The sequence below is a fragment of the Antechinus flavipes genome, chromosome 1 (genome assembly GCF_016432865.1).
Source record: "Antechinus flavipes isolate AdamAnt ecotype Samford, QLD, Australia chromosome 1, AdamAnt_v2, whole genome shotgun sequence".
In the NCBI taxonomy this organism is placed as follows: Eukaryota; Metazoa; Chordata; class Mammalia; order Dasyuromorphia; family Dasyuridae; genus Antechinus; species Antechinus flavipes.
Genome location: NC_067398.1, coordinates 131,072,061 through 131,085,365, shown reverse-complemented (window position 1 = coordinate 131,085,365; position 13,305 = coordinate 131,072,061). Strand labels below are relative to the sequence as shown.

Genomic DNA, 13,305 nt, shown 5'->3' with positions numbered 1-13,305 from the left:
GTAAATTGCTTAAGCCTGTTTGCTTAAATTTCCTTATCTGTAAATTGAACTGGACAATGAAACGGCAAACAATTACAGTATCTTTGCCAAGAAAACCCCAAATGAGGTGACAAAAAATTGAACACTATTGAAAAGTGACTGAAAACTGAGGTATGGTATGAAGGATGCCTACATATAGCCAAAGGGCCTGGAATGTAAGTGTTATCCTTGACATTTACTACTTATATGACTTTGGAAAAGTCACCTTGAGCCACAACTTTTTTTAAGTAGCAAAAAAGGTTGTATGTTTTGGCCTCTCAAGTTCCTACCACCTTCAAAGCCTATTTTCCTGTGTCAAACATTATTGTAATGCCAGAGAAACTAAGGCAAAATTAGAGAGTTTTTAATACTTTATTTGAATTTTTGAGAGAGAAAGAGATTGTCTGAGGGCAAAGCAGAATGCATTTTGCCCCCAGGGCTAAAGTGGACTTTTGTCTCAAAGAATTCAATATCAAATGTGAGATTCCAGTGATTTTTATAGGGCTCTAGTAATCAAAGGAAGAAAAGGCACGGGGTGGAACCCCAATACAGGTGAGCAGGAATATCCAGGAAGATTCTAATCTGGTTCTAACAGTTGGGGGTAGGTCTATAAATTCTGACAAATTGGGAGTGAAGGAGGTGGTCAGTTAGAGAAAGGAAGTCTGGAGAGATAGAGGTAGAGAATGCCAATTAGGTATCTGAGATAGGACATCTGGAGTTTTATGACTCTTGGAATGCCAGAGTGGCCAGATCTCCACAGCCCTAATGAACAGGAAAGGGGGTTGCAACCAGGGGGATTAAGGCAAAACAATTAAGAGGAACCAAGGCAAAACAATTTAGGGAAACTGAAGCAAGACAATTTAGGGAAACTTAAGCAGAACAATAAAAAGAAACTGTGGCACAATATTATCAATTTCCTCTTATTATCTCCATTATAATATTTGACTCTTTCCTCATTGAAATACAAGAAATAACACTGTTTTTGTGACAAAGATATTTAGAAGTGTTTTTATGTCACAGAGATTGATCTTGATTCTCATACTGTGTGAATTTATCCTCAAAATAAAATGGATATGTTGGGAAGTTAACATTATTCTTTTAAATTCTGAAAACATTCATTAATTCAATAGTTCAGGGAACTGAATGAAAATCAGAATACTACCACAGATATACTTACTATATGATATGCCATGATATGGCATAATCTTAAAAGAAAATTAATTAGGTAGGTACAGATGATTTAGCTTATTAGATATTCAGTAGACCTGAATCTTCTTGATAACTTCCCCTTGCTTCTTCTACCTAAACAGTTGCTGAATTCTGTAAATTCCACCTGCACAACATATCTAATATCTACTTTCTTTTTATTCACTCAATTTCCATATTTGTTCAGATTCTCATTACCTCTTTTTGTGACTATTGCAAACCTTTCCTAATTGGTCTTCCTGCCTTCAAGATCTTCCCTTTCCATTCTATCTTATACACAGATATATGTGTACCTATATGTGTACCTCTATACATGGATACCCCTATAATATGAATCTGAGCATGTCTCTATCCTGTATAGAAAATTTCACTCTCTTTTTCTAGCCTTTTATAACACTTGCGAATTCCTATACCTGACATTTAAAGGCCTTCCCAGTTTATTAATATACTATCACTTTTTGGTTCCATACAAAATATCCTACTTACAATTTCCTGTATGTCTTGTCTCACGCCTACATATAGGTTATATATTCCATGTCCAGAATGCTTTTCCTCCATCTTTGATTAGTAGAATGCCTAGCTTCCTTGAACAGTTCAAGGGATCCACCTCCTTTAAGAGGCCTTTCTAGACATTCTCCTCCAGGTGATAATTCCTGTCAAAAGAAAATATTATGTATTGAAGCCATGTATAAGTTGTGTGTGTGTGTGTGTGTGTGTGTGTGTGTAACATTTTATTGATGGACTTTTTTTTCCCTTCAGAATCATGTCCCATGCCTTACCCATAATTGAATTTTTCCTTGTGTCCAAAAAGAAAACAGCAAAAGCAATATCAATTAAGCAAAAAATATTCTCTATGGCAAATTAGGTTAGCAATGAATTGATTTAACAATGTATTCTAGTCAAGGAGCTCCTTTGCTATGAAGCAGTGCTTCATTATTTCTTCTCTGGAACATTTATTATTTCTACACCTTCATCTTCTTTTCCCCTGCCCATTTCTAGTGATCCATTCATTTATATTATTATAGTATGCATATTGTTATTATGGCTCTACTTATTTCACTAATTCCACATTCTTTCTTTCTTTCTTTTTTTTTTTTTTTTGATTTAACATATATTTTTACCATGTTTAACATACCTTGGATTACTTGCCATCTAGGGGAAAGGAGGAAGGAATTGGAACACAAGGCCCTGCAAGGGTCGATGTGAAAAATTATCCATGTATATGTTTTGAAAATAAAAAGCTTTAATTTAAAAAGAAAGGGACTTAGCTTGGCCCTATACTAAAAGTGCATATGCCAAATTTATCAAATCTGAAGATGACATATAACTAGATAATAAGAGTCAGGATACCAGATCTTTAAAGGATAGAATGTGAGCCAAATCTACTAAGATGTAATTCCACATTCTTCTAAGTTCCTCAGAATTTATTACTGAATGATGATATTATACTTCATTCATATTCCACGATTTTTCAAACATTCCTTAATCAATGCATAACAATTTTGTTGTAACAGTGCTTTGTTACTACAAAAGATATTTTAACTTTTGGAAGGGAATTTTCTAATCAATTTATTCACAGCTACATTTAAGTATTTAAGCTTTTGACTTTTGCTTCTGTACTTTATTTCTTGGATTATATGTCTAATAATGAGACTGCTACTCAAATTTTATAGAAATGTAGTCAATTTTCAAATATAGTTGACATGGAATTGGTCTTTAAGAGCCATTCTATTGAGCATGTTCAAAATTTCCTTTCTTGGTTCTGGTCCATAAATAGGAGCTTTCGGTTTTATTTTAGGACATATAGTAACAGAGAACTGAAAGGATTTGATCTTTGAATAGAATATGACAAAAACTACAAATAAGAGGAAAAAAAGACTATCCCTACTTTCAAGATGTTTACTTCTAAATGGGTGAACACAGTATAAAAAGAGAACTGAATAGCTGGTGGGGAGGGTAAAAATGGAAGACCACTTACATATCAAAAATGGCCACTGGTGTTAAAAATATGTGACATTTGTATAGTTTTATTTTATTGCTCCTATGTGATGCAAATAACTTTTCAGTCAATTTTTTCATCCTAATTCTTTCTTTGTAAAGACTAACAAAATACTTTTTAATTAAAACACGAAGCTACAGATATCATTCAGTGGAAGACTTTCTTGTACTGATGAAATCACAGGTCTACATCAATGATAACACTATAGTTATTGAAATTGTTAATATGTGGCATAAAAATAATAGACTGAGTGGAAAAAGGCCTCATTTCTAAAATATATAGAGAATTGACTAAAATTTATAGGAATTCAAACCATTAGCCAATTGACACATGGTCAAAGGATATGAACAGACAATCTTCATATGAAAAGGTCTCTAAATCACTTTTGATCAGAGAAATGCAAATTAAGACAACTCTGAGATATCACTATACACCTCTCAGATTGGCTAAAGTGACAGGAAAAGATAATGACAAATGTTGGAGGGATTATGGTAAAATTGGGACACTAACACATTGCTGGTGGAAGTGTAAATGGATCCAGCCATTCTGAAAAGCAATTTGGAGCTATGCTCAAAAAGTTATCAAACAGTGCATACCCTAATCCAGCAGTATTTCTACTAGGCTTATATCCTAAAGAGATCTTAAAGGAGGAAAAGGGACCCACATGTGCAAAAAAGCAGCCCTTTTTGTAGTGGCAAGAAACTGGAAACTGAATGGATGCCCATCAATTGGAGGATGGCTGAATATGTTATAGTATATGAATGTTATGGAATATTATTGTTCTTTAAGAAACTACCAGCAGGATGATTTCAGAGATGCCTGGAGAGACTTATATGAATTGATGCTAAGTGAAATGAGCAGAACCAGGAAATCATTATACATAGAAACAAGAAGATTATAAGGTGATCAATTCTAATGGACATGGATCTCTTCAACAATGATATGATTCAAACCAGTTCCAATTGTTCAGTGATAAAGAGAGCCATCTATACCCAGAGAGAGGACTGTGGGAACTGAAGATGGCCCCCACATAGCATTTTCACACTTTTTGTTGTTGCTTCCTTGGATTTTATTTTGCTTCTTTTTTTTTTTTTTTTTACTGGTTTGATTTGATTTTTCTTGTGCAGCACAATAATTGTATAAATATGTATGCATACATTAGATTTAACATATATTTCTACCATGTTTAACATATATTGGACAACTTGTTATCTAAGGGAGAGCATGGGGGAAGGGAAGAAAAATTGGAACACAAGGTTTTGTAAGGGCTAATGTTGAAGAATTGTCTAGGCATGTGTTTTGAAAGATAAAAAGATTTAATTTAAAAAATCATTATCATCATCATCATCATCATCACAGATGAAAAGCAAAACTTTTATTCTAGGAAAGAACCTGATAGAAATACCTAAGTCACATTCTTGACCTTACAAGATCATACTGCAAAAATGTAAATTAGTAAAGAATCAGTCAATAAGCTTTTAGTAAGGGCTTATTTTGTTCTAGACACTGCTAAGTTCTGAGGATACAAAGAATTTTAAAAATACTCTCTCTTCCCTTAAGAAGTTTACATTTTTGGATACAACCCCAAAAAAGTATAAAATTATTTCTCATCTATCTGTCTCTGTTTGTCTTTTTTAATGGAAGGCACTCTCAAAATAAAGGGCAGCTAGATGGTGCAGTGAATAGAGTGGCAGACTTTGTGTCAGGAAAACTCATTTTCTTTAGTTCAAACCCTGCTTCGGACCACTCAGCCTGTGATGAAGTCACTTACCCTCTTTTGCCTCACTTTCATCAACTGCAAAATGAGCTGGAGAAATAAATGGCAAACCACTCCATTATCTTTGCCAAGAAAAACCCAATTGTGATCACAAAAGCAAAGAGTTGAACACAATTTTTAAAATGGCTGAACAACAACATTTTCAAAGTGAAGGGTAAAATGATGTCAGGATCTAGAGATGGGAAAAAATATGTAAAAGCCTCTTACAGAACCAAAGTTTTGGGTTGAATTTTAATGAAATTTAGGAGGGAGAACATTTGAGGGATGAGGAATTGCTAGAATATACAGTTGAGAGTTCCTGTGGAAGGAAGGATAAGTTGGCTGGTATCCCTGTATTATAGAATTCAAGAAGGAGAGTGAAGAGTAAGGAAATTAACATAAGAGTTGTGAAAACCTTTAAAAAACAAACAGAATTATCCTGACATAATGGGGAGCCACTAGAATTTATTGATTAAGTTGCTTTATTTGTGCAAGATGGGCTGTAATAGGAAAGTGAGATCAACAGGAAAGCTATTATGATTGTCTGGCCTTGAGTTGAGGAGAACTGGCTTCAGGATTTTGGCTGACTGCTTTGTGTTTATAAGGCATGTGTTCATTTTCAATATATTCAAAAATTGTGTTGTTTATGTTTGCTAACACTATTAGTGTTGTAGAAAGACTGGATTTTAGTACATCATGACAACAGGCTAGGTCTTTCAAACCTATAGTTTAAAAAAATAAATTACAAAATAGATTTTGAAAAACCAAAATCGTTCTTCTGGTACATGATTTTATATGACATAGGCAACTGCTTAAGTGTCACACTAAGTAGATGTTGTCTTAAAAATCTATAATCCCACTCTAATTTTAAGGGGAGTTTCAAAGCCATGTGTACATGTCAACTTAGAGAGAAATTTTACCATTGACTATAATTAGTGTGTCAAATAAGAGCTTCCTTTAAAAAAAATCAATATCTAATAAAATGAAAAACACTATGCTAAGGGGAGAGTTAGTTATTTTGTAGCAAAATTATTTTATTATATTTTGAGGTTTTTGAACAAAACATACCATTCCCCAAAACAGCAATCAGTATACATTACTCCATGTAACTTAATTAATAACTGTTATATTTAATCTCATTTTCCCCATAATTTCCTCCAAATAAAATTAGTGATATTCATCTGGCACTCTGAGTGATCAGAATATTTTAGAATATGAGATAATAAATTAATTCATTTTCTTTTAGAATTTACTTAGAAACAATAATAACAATGACAGATTTTTAATGTGGATTCACATGGGTAAATAGTTCCATGAGATATTTAAGCAATCATAAATAAACCAGATCATGAAATATAGCTTTTTTCCACTATGCCATCTTTGGCAAATTAGTAGTTTCATTACTTTAGAAAAATTATTTTAACCAATTAAATTTATTTCTAATTATCTTAAATTGTTAAGTGCACCTTAGGACATTTTATTAATTTTAATGATATAATATTTTAATCTTTAACAAGTAATAAAATATGAAAATTTAACATGAAGGAAAGTTCTTAGTAAACAGCAAATTAAATATAAGGGACAAAGTCTTATTCATAATATTGAAATAGAAACACCTGAGGTAAACCAACTTCTAATGATATTTCAAGCAGTTATGACAAATAATTGAAAATTTACAATCTGAATTTTTTTTACTACTTCTCAAAAGTTGACATGAGAAATTTTATTTTTGCATGTTTTCTTTTGAATTTAATAAAATAACCTCACAAAAATTTACCAGTCGGATTTCAAAGGAAATGTAGGTTAAATAAGGTAACACCATCATAGGTTTAGTGCTAGAAGGGACTTTACCAGCTATCAAATTTAACCCTTTCATTTTACAGATTAAAAAATTGAGGCTTCAATATGTTAATTACAGGTACACACAGCTGGCAAGTATTTGAGAGGGGATTCAAATTCCAATCATTCTGATTTTGTATCCAATCCTCCATCTACTGTGCTGCAGCTACATTCCAAGTAAGGGAGTACCGTATAATGGAAACAATGAAACAATAGTAAATTTTAGAAATGTTGAATGTACTATATCATATACTATATCTAGAAAAATAGATAATAACTATTTATGTCAGTTTGTTTCTACTATTGCAATGACAGAGATATCAAATAAATGTGTTAAATAAAATAAATTATATAGGTATTAACACAAATAATAAGAATAAATGGAACCCAGATAACTTGTTTCTATGATTATTTACACCTACTAGAAGTTTTGGCAGACTTAAAATCCTCAGCCCATTTTTTCCTTCTCATTGCCTCAAGTATTATATGATGGAGATTTTATAATCATGTTTACAAACTACCAAGATCCTTTAATCCTCAAGTTGAATAAGATTTTTCACTCCTTAAGACGCATTTTTGTTCTAGTGAATGTCATTAAAACATTATTATTTATTTAATAATTTATTTAATAATATTTAAAAATATTATTAATAAAACATTAAAACCTCATTAAAACAAGGTTTGTAATCTCAATTAAGATTGCTCCAAATATCACATTCAAATATATTGTGTTTTTTCTTATATTGAAGTAAAGTCTAAGCTGAGACAAATGGAGGAATGCAAGTGTGGTTTAGTACTCCTACTTACTCTGCATATGTATTCTATCATCAGATATTGCCCTTTCTAACTCCATGCCATCTCATCTCTAAACACTTCTCTCCTCACATATAGGTACCACTTTAGTTTAAACCCTCTTAACCTCTCTTAGATTATTGTAACAACCTTGTATTTTCTTTCCTCAAATTTCTCTCCATTCTAGTCTATTCTTCACTCTATTGTAAAAAATATTTTCCTTAAATACTATATCAGCCACAATTATACCATACTCAGTAAACTTCAATGGCTTCGTAACACTACTCCCTGTCTAAATCAAGTCCTTTAACTATCTATCAACAACCTATTTTTTCTAGGCTCCATAAATATTATACACCATCCAAAACTCATCTCAGCAAAATTGAGATTGCTTCATTCTTTGTGTTTGTATCTTCTGAGTCTAGAACATAGTGAATACTTAATATATGCTTGTGAAAATCTTAGAAAGCAGACACAGACTCAGATTGAAACTATTCAAGGGGTTATATAACTACTCAGTGCTATATAATTTCTAGGATATAGTAATGCACCTGGACCCTGTGACACTTTAAATAAAAAGGAAATTTCAATAAGCAACCTCAGGAAAGTTTCATGAGAAGACATAAATTGGGTCCCCTTAGTCTGGGAACATTGGTTTAATGGTTAACATCCTGGAATTTTGAAACTAAGCTGATACTATCATCCCTGTCAATTTAATGGGAATCTAGAGGAGAGTATCTTTTTCTTCATAGGATCCTTTAGATCTCCAGACCCAAGGCAGGACTAGGTCAGAGTTTTGGAAGTTCCCCTTTTTTGCCCCATTATTGACCTATCTAAAGAAGAAAGGCTCTAGTCTTGGAAGATGTAGACATAAGAAGATGGATGCTCTAATATTCCACTGATAGGAAACCTTTTATTGGGTAAAAACTAAACAAATCAAAACTAACAAGGGCAGGAGATAACTGAAGTTCAAATCATATCTAACTCACTTAACCTCCCTAAGCTTCAGTTTCCACACCTGAAAATTGGTGATAGTAATGTTTATAGGACTTTCTTGGATGATTGTTTTCAGAATCAAATATAATAGGTAAAATCTAAAGCACTTTGCAATCCTTATAGATGCTATAGGAATGTCAGTTACATCATAGTCTAATATGCATGATGAAGCTCTTTTGCTTGTGAAATGATGAGGGTCAAAGATTTATCCAAATAATTTCCTAATCCCTGAATTTTTTGTCTTAACCACCCTCTCCCCAAAAAGGGAACAATAAATATATTCTCTTTTTTAATTTTTTAATTTTTATTATTATATATTTTTATTTACAAAACATATGCATGGATAATTTTTTCAACATTGACCCTTGTAAAACCTTCTGTTCCAAATTTTCTCCTCCTTCCCCCCACCCCCTCCCCAGATGGCAGGTAGTCAGATACATGTTAAATATGTTAAATTATAGGAACAATAATTATAAATAAATAAATTATATTTGTGTTACAAAGTAAATTTTTTCTTATAAAAATAAATCTTATAATTTGTTTTACTTGCCATGATTGTATACTTTTTATAATTTAAGAAAACAAAATAGTTTAGGAAGCTGCATTATTCTACCTTGTTAGGGTATTTATATTTCAGTAAAAATCTTTGCACTATGTGGAACTACTTCACTTATTGCATATTCCATGCTGTTTGCTATGTATGTGAGATCAAGGAAGGCAGTGTAGTAGCCTCAAAAGAAGGTAAATTTAGTAGCAGAAGAAATGGAATCAAGCCTTAACCCCTATGGGTTAACTTTTGCTCATCTGCAAACTGAAAGTGATAATCACAGGAAAGTGACAGGGCTGTTGGGATGTTTAAAGGATATTTCACATGCAAAACTTGTCAATTTTAAACTATTATTTAACTTTTTGTATTTATTAAAAATAATTGTTTCTATTTTTGCCTTGCCTGATTCTTCATAAGTCCACTTGTTATTTTTGTTTGTTTGTTTGTTTTTGTTTTTGTTTTTTGGAAGAGATACTAAAGTGGTTTGCCATTTTCTTCATTTTACAGATACAGAAACTGAAGCTAATAGGGTTGAAGTGATTTGCTGAGGCTGGGTTTGAACTCATTTAGGTGAATCCAAGCCCCAGTGCTCTATCCAGTGTGCCACTCAGCTGCCCCAAAATATTACTTGGCTGATTTATGTCTAAGCCTTAACACTTACCCTGATCATTATTTCAAATTAATCAACAATAGGTCAACAGGAAGTTATTAAATTATGACTATAACTATAGACTTGTCAATTCTTAATGGATCACTAGGTGATGCAATAGAGAGGCAGAAATTGGAGTTTAGAAAACCCAAGTTTAATTCTGCCTCAGATATTTACCAGCTGTGTGGATCTAGCAAGCCACTTAATCTCTTGTCTCATTTTTCTCAATTGTAAAATGGAAATAATAATGGCATTTAGCTCTGAAGTGTTATTTTGCTTATTAAATGAGATAGGATATGTTAAGGGCTTTGCAAATTTTAAAGTACTGTATATTATGCAAGTTATTAATCTATTGAGGACATGATTATTTGTTGTATACTTTATTCACTGCTTTTCCTCATAGTTTTCTATCTTTGAGCTTTTCCATTACATATTTGTATATAACCAGTAAAGTGAGGAGAGATAGAATGAAGCTATAATCAAATGTGTTAGTTTTGCTCATTTTGGGAAGCTCTTATATAAAAGATTTCTGGGAAATGAAGTGACTGCAGACAATGTGTGTGTGTATACACACATGCACACACATAAATAATACATAGATACACATATTTTTACTCTACATAATATAGTATTTTACTATATGTTTACTATATGTAATATATAAAATATATAATTGAATATTGTCTTGACTGTGGAGACAAATAATAAATCTATATAAAATATTTGTAGATGCCCTTACAATTTTAAAATTAATCAATAACTTATATTTAGAAAATTTCTCCATCAATTGTACTTGATAGTGTTCTTACACAAAAATGATTGCTTAATTGAATTGATTTTAAACTTTGGTCAACAGATTTTCCATATGACGTATGATTTAGCCAGTGCGGTGGTGAGGATATTTAACCTCATTGGAATGATGCTTCTCCTTTGCCATTGGGATGGCTGTCTTCAGTTCTTAGTACCTTTACTACAGGACTTCCCTTCAGATTGCTGGGTGTCTCTAAATAAGATGGTTGTAAGTACTATGTATTTTTATTTATGTTTTTCAAATGTTTATTTGAATGCTTTAGAAAAGAAAAAACAAAAACCAGAATCAGATGATCTTTAATTGAGAATCATATCTTTCCTGTTTGAGTATATTTAGAACAAATCTTAATTTGGTATCTGATATCACTCTTTTTTCATTACATCTAATTTTTTTTATTTATGTCAATAAAGAAATTGTCTCTAGGGAGACAAATATATAATTGTCCATATTTTCAGATTTGGATATACCTGGACTAATATATTCCAAAATACTAATGCATTTTAATTCAAAGTCATGCAACATTTTAATAGATAACAAATCTCAAATATAGGATTCTTTAATCAAATTTTATTTTTTAAAAAAGGAACATTAATTATAATTATATAGGAACATCACAATATTCATAACTTGAATGAAATATATATAAAATTCTGAAATTTCATATACTCAGCCCAAATGTTAATGCATCTTCTTTTTCTGGACACATATACATCAAAGGATTTCTTTTTGTAAACTTTAAAAGTATGCCTGCTTTGTTTCAAACTCTCATTCCATTACCATCTAAATAAATTTTTTTTTGTCCAATTGATTTTAAAAATTTATTTTCTTTATCTATATGTCACTTTATAGAAAATGGAATAATGCATAAAGGCTTTTGCTTTGATTTTGACATAGTAATTGCATTTTTTTCTTCTCAAAAATCTTCATTATGTATTTACCAGCTTAGAATAACTAAACTGAACAGTTTAACAGACTAGATATATATTGATTTGCTCTTCTTAAAATAGCACATATGACAATTTTATCTCAAGTAAACTGGATTTGAGAATCTTAATTTCACAAGTTAAAGACAAAGTGCTGGCATTTCATTTTTGAAAACCTTTAAAATGCCTAAATATATTTATTCCATATTTAAATCTTATAAGTGTAAAGAGGAAAGTTAACTGTTTGTGCTTTATCTGAGCATGAAATTTTTCTACAGTTGAATATATGATTATGTTTGTATATCTATGGATGTTTCATGATGAATTAAAATATTTTAAGTTTGATAGCTTGAAAATATTCCAACAATAATATATTTGCATGTGTTGTATTATGTTGACTATAATACTGTTTATTGAAAATAGATGATTCATGTATCATTATACTAGGTGTCTGCAAAATATTAGGAAAGTTTGCCTTCAGTGACCCTGTACATTATGAATTTTAATTTTTACTTATTATTAATAATTAATGTTTACATAGCACTTTAAGGTTTAAAAATCACATTACACATTTGATTTGATTTGATTCATAAACACTCCATGGAAGTAAGATGTTAATCTTATTCCTATTTTATTGATAAGAAAAATGAGACTTTGTGCTGTTAAGTGACTTGCACAGGATCACAAAATTACTGTCTGTGGAGAGTTCTGAATCCAGATTTTCTTTATTGGAAATGCATATTTGTTATCTAATCTGCCATCTGGCTGCTTTCTTCTTTCAATAATACATCTTCATTTTAATGACATCTTCAGTGATATAAAATATGGTCTGACGATAGTTTATCTTTAAATGAGGAAAATTTGAGTCCAATGTGTGCTGACACATCCTAGGGTGTAATCTTATGCAAATTACTTAAACTCTCAGCATTCTTAACAATTCTATAAAACAATAAGTTACAGGGAAGACCTTTATCTACGTTGGTAAAGGGTGTTTCTCCTAGCAGAAGTTCCATATAGTAATAAAATCATCAGACCAGTTCCTTATATGAGATATTTCTATAGCTAACTGAAGACTGAATTAATAAAATCTGATCTTGAATCTATCTGAGAATTCTTTCTACCAGTCTACAATGATGAACACATCATTTAACTTCTCTGTCAGTTTCCTTATCTGTATATATGATACACACACACATAGCCACATATATTTTGTTCCTATTTTTAGAACAGGAAAAAAATACAATTTAACTGAGCTTATTTTGATACTTAATGTTTGTCAGATATATACTAATGCACATTTGAAAATGGAGAATTAGAGTAAATTATTTAAATACATTAATTTAGTCTGTTCCTGTAGAATATAAATAACTCAAGGTAAGGGTATGCTTCATTTTAATCTTTGCAAACCAAGTGATTAGCTAAATAGCTTGCATATAGTAATTCTTTTATAAATGTTTGACAATTGAATTTGAGCAAGAAAAGAATAAAATATTTTTGCATCTTTATAAGGTAAGAACACTATCTTAACTCTGTGGCTATGTATGTTTGTTGACTTGTTGAGGGGAAAAGTCAGTGTATTTGGTAAAATACTTAGTAACTGATTTCAACTTAATTTTCATTATATTTGTCATAAGAAAATGGAACAAAGTCAATAATGTATAAAATGGACCAAAATTATACTAATAGTGAATTATAGTCACACAGATTATTTAATATCATCTGAAATCAATAAATTACACATCAATAGGAATAAGAATTGATTTTAAAGC

At 31.1% G+C, this 13,305-nt stretch overlaps 1 protein-coding gene across 2 annotated transcripts in view; it reads left to right on the top strand.

Annotated features, from left to right (window-relative positions):
* Window positions 1-13,305, top strand: part of HCN1 (hyperpolarization activated cyclic nucleotide gated potassium channel 1) — a 595,741-nt gene that overhangs the window by 287,484 nt on the left and 294,952 nt on the right. For both annotated transcript variants that reach the window (XM_051990587.1, XM_051990583.1), the window contains exon 3: window positions 10,659-10,820. In XM_051990587.1, coding sequence (XP_051846547.1) covers window positions 10,659-10,820 — 162 coding nt within the window. The remainder of the gene's footprint in view (window positions 1-10,658; window positions 10,821-13,305) is intronic.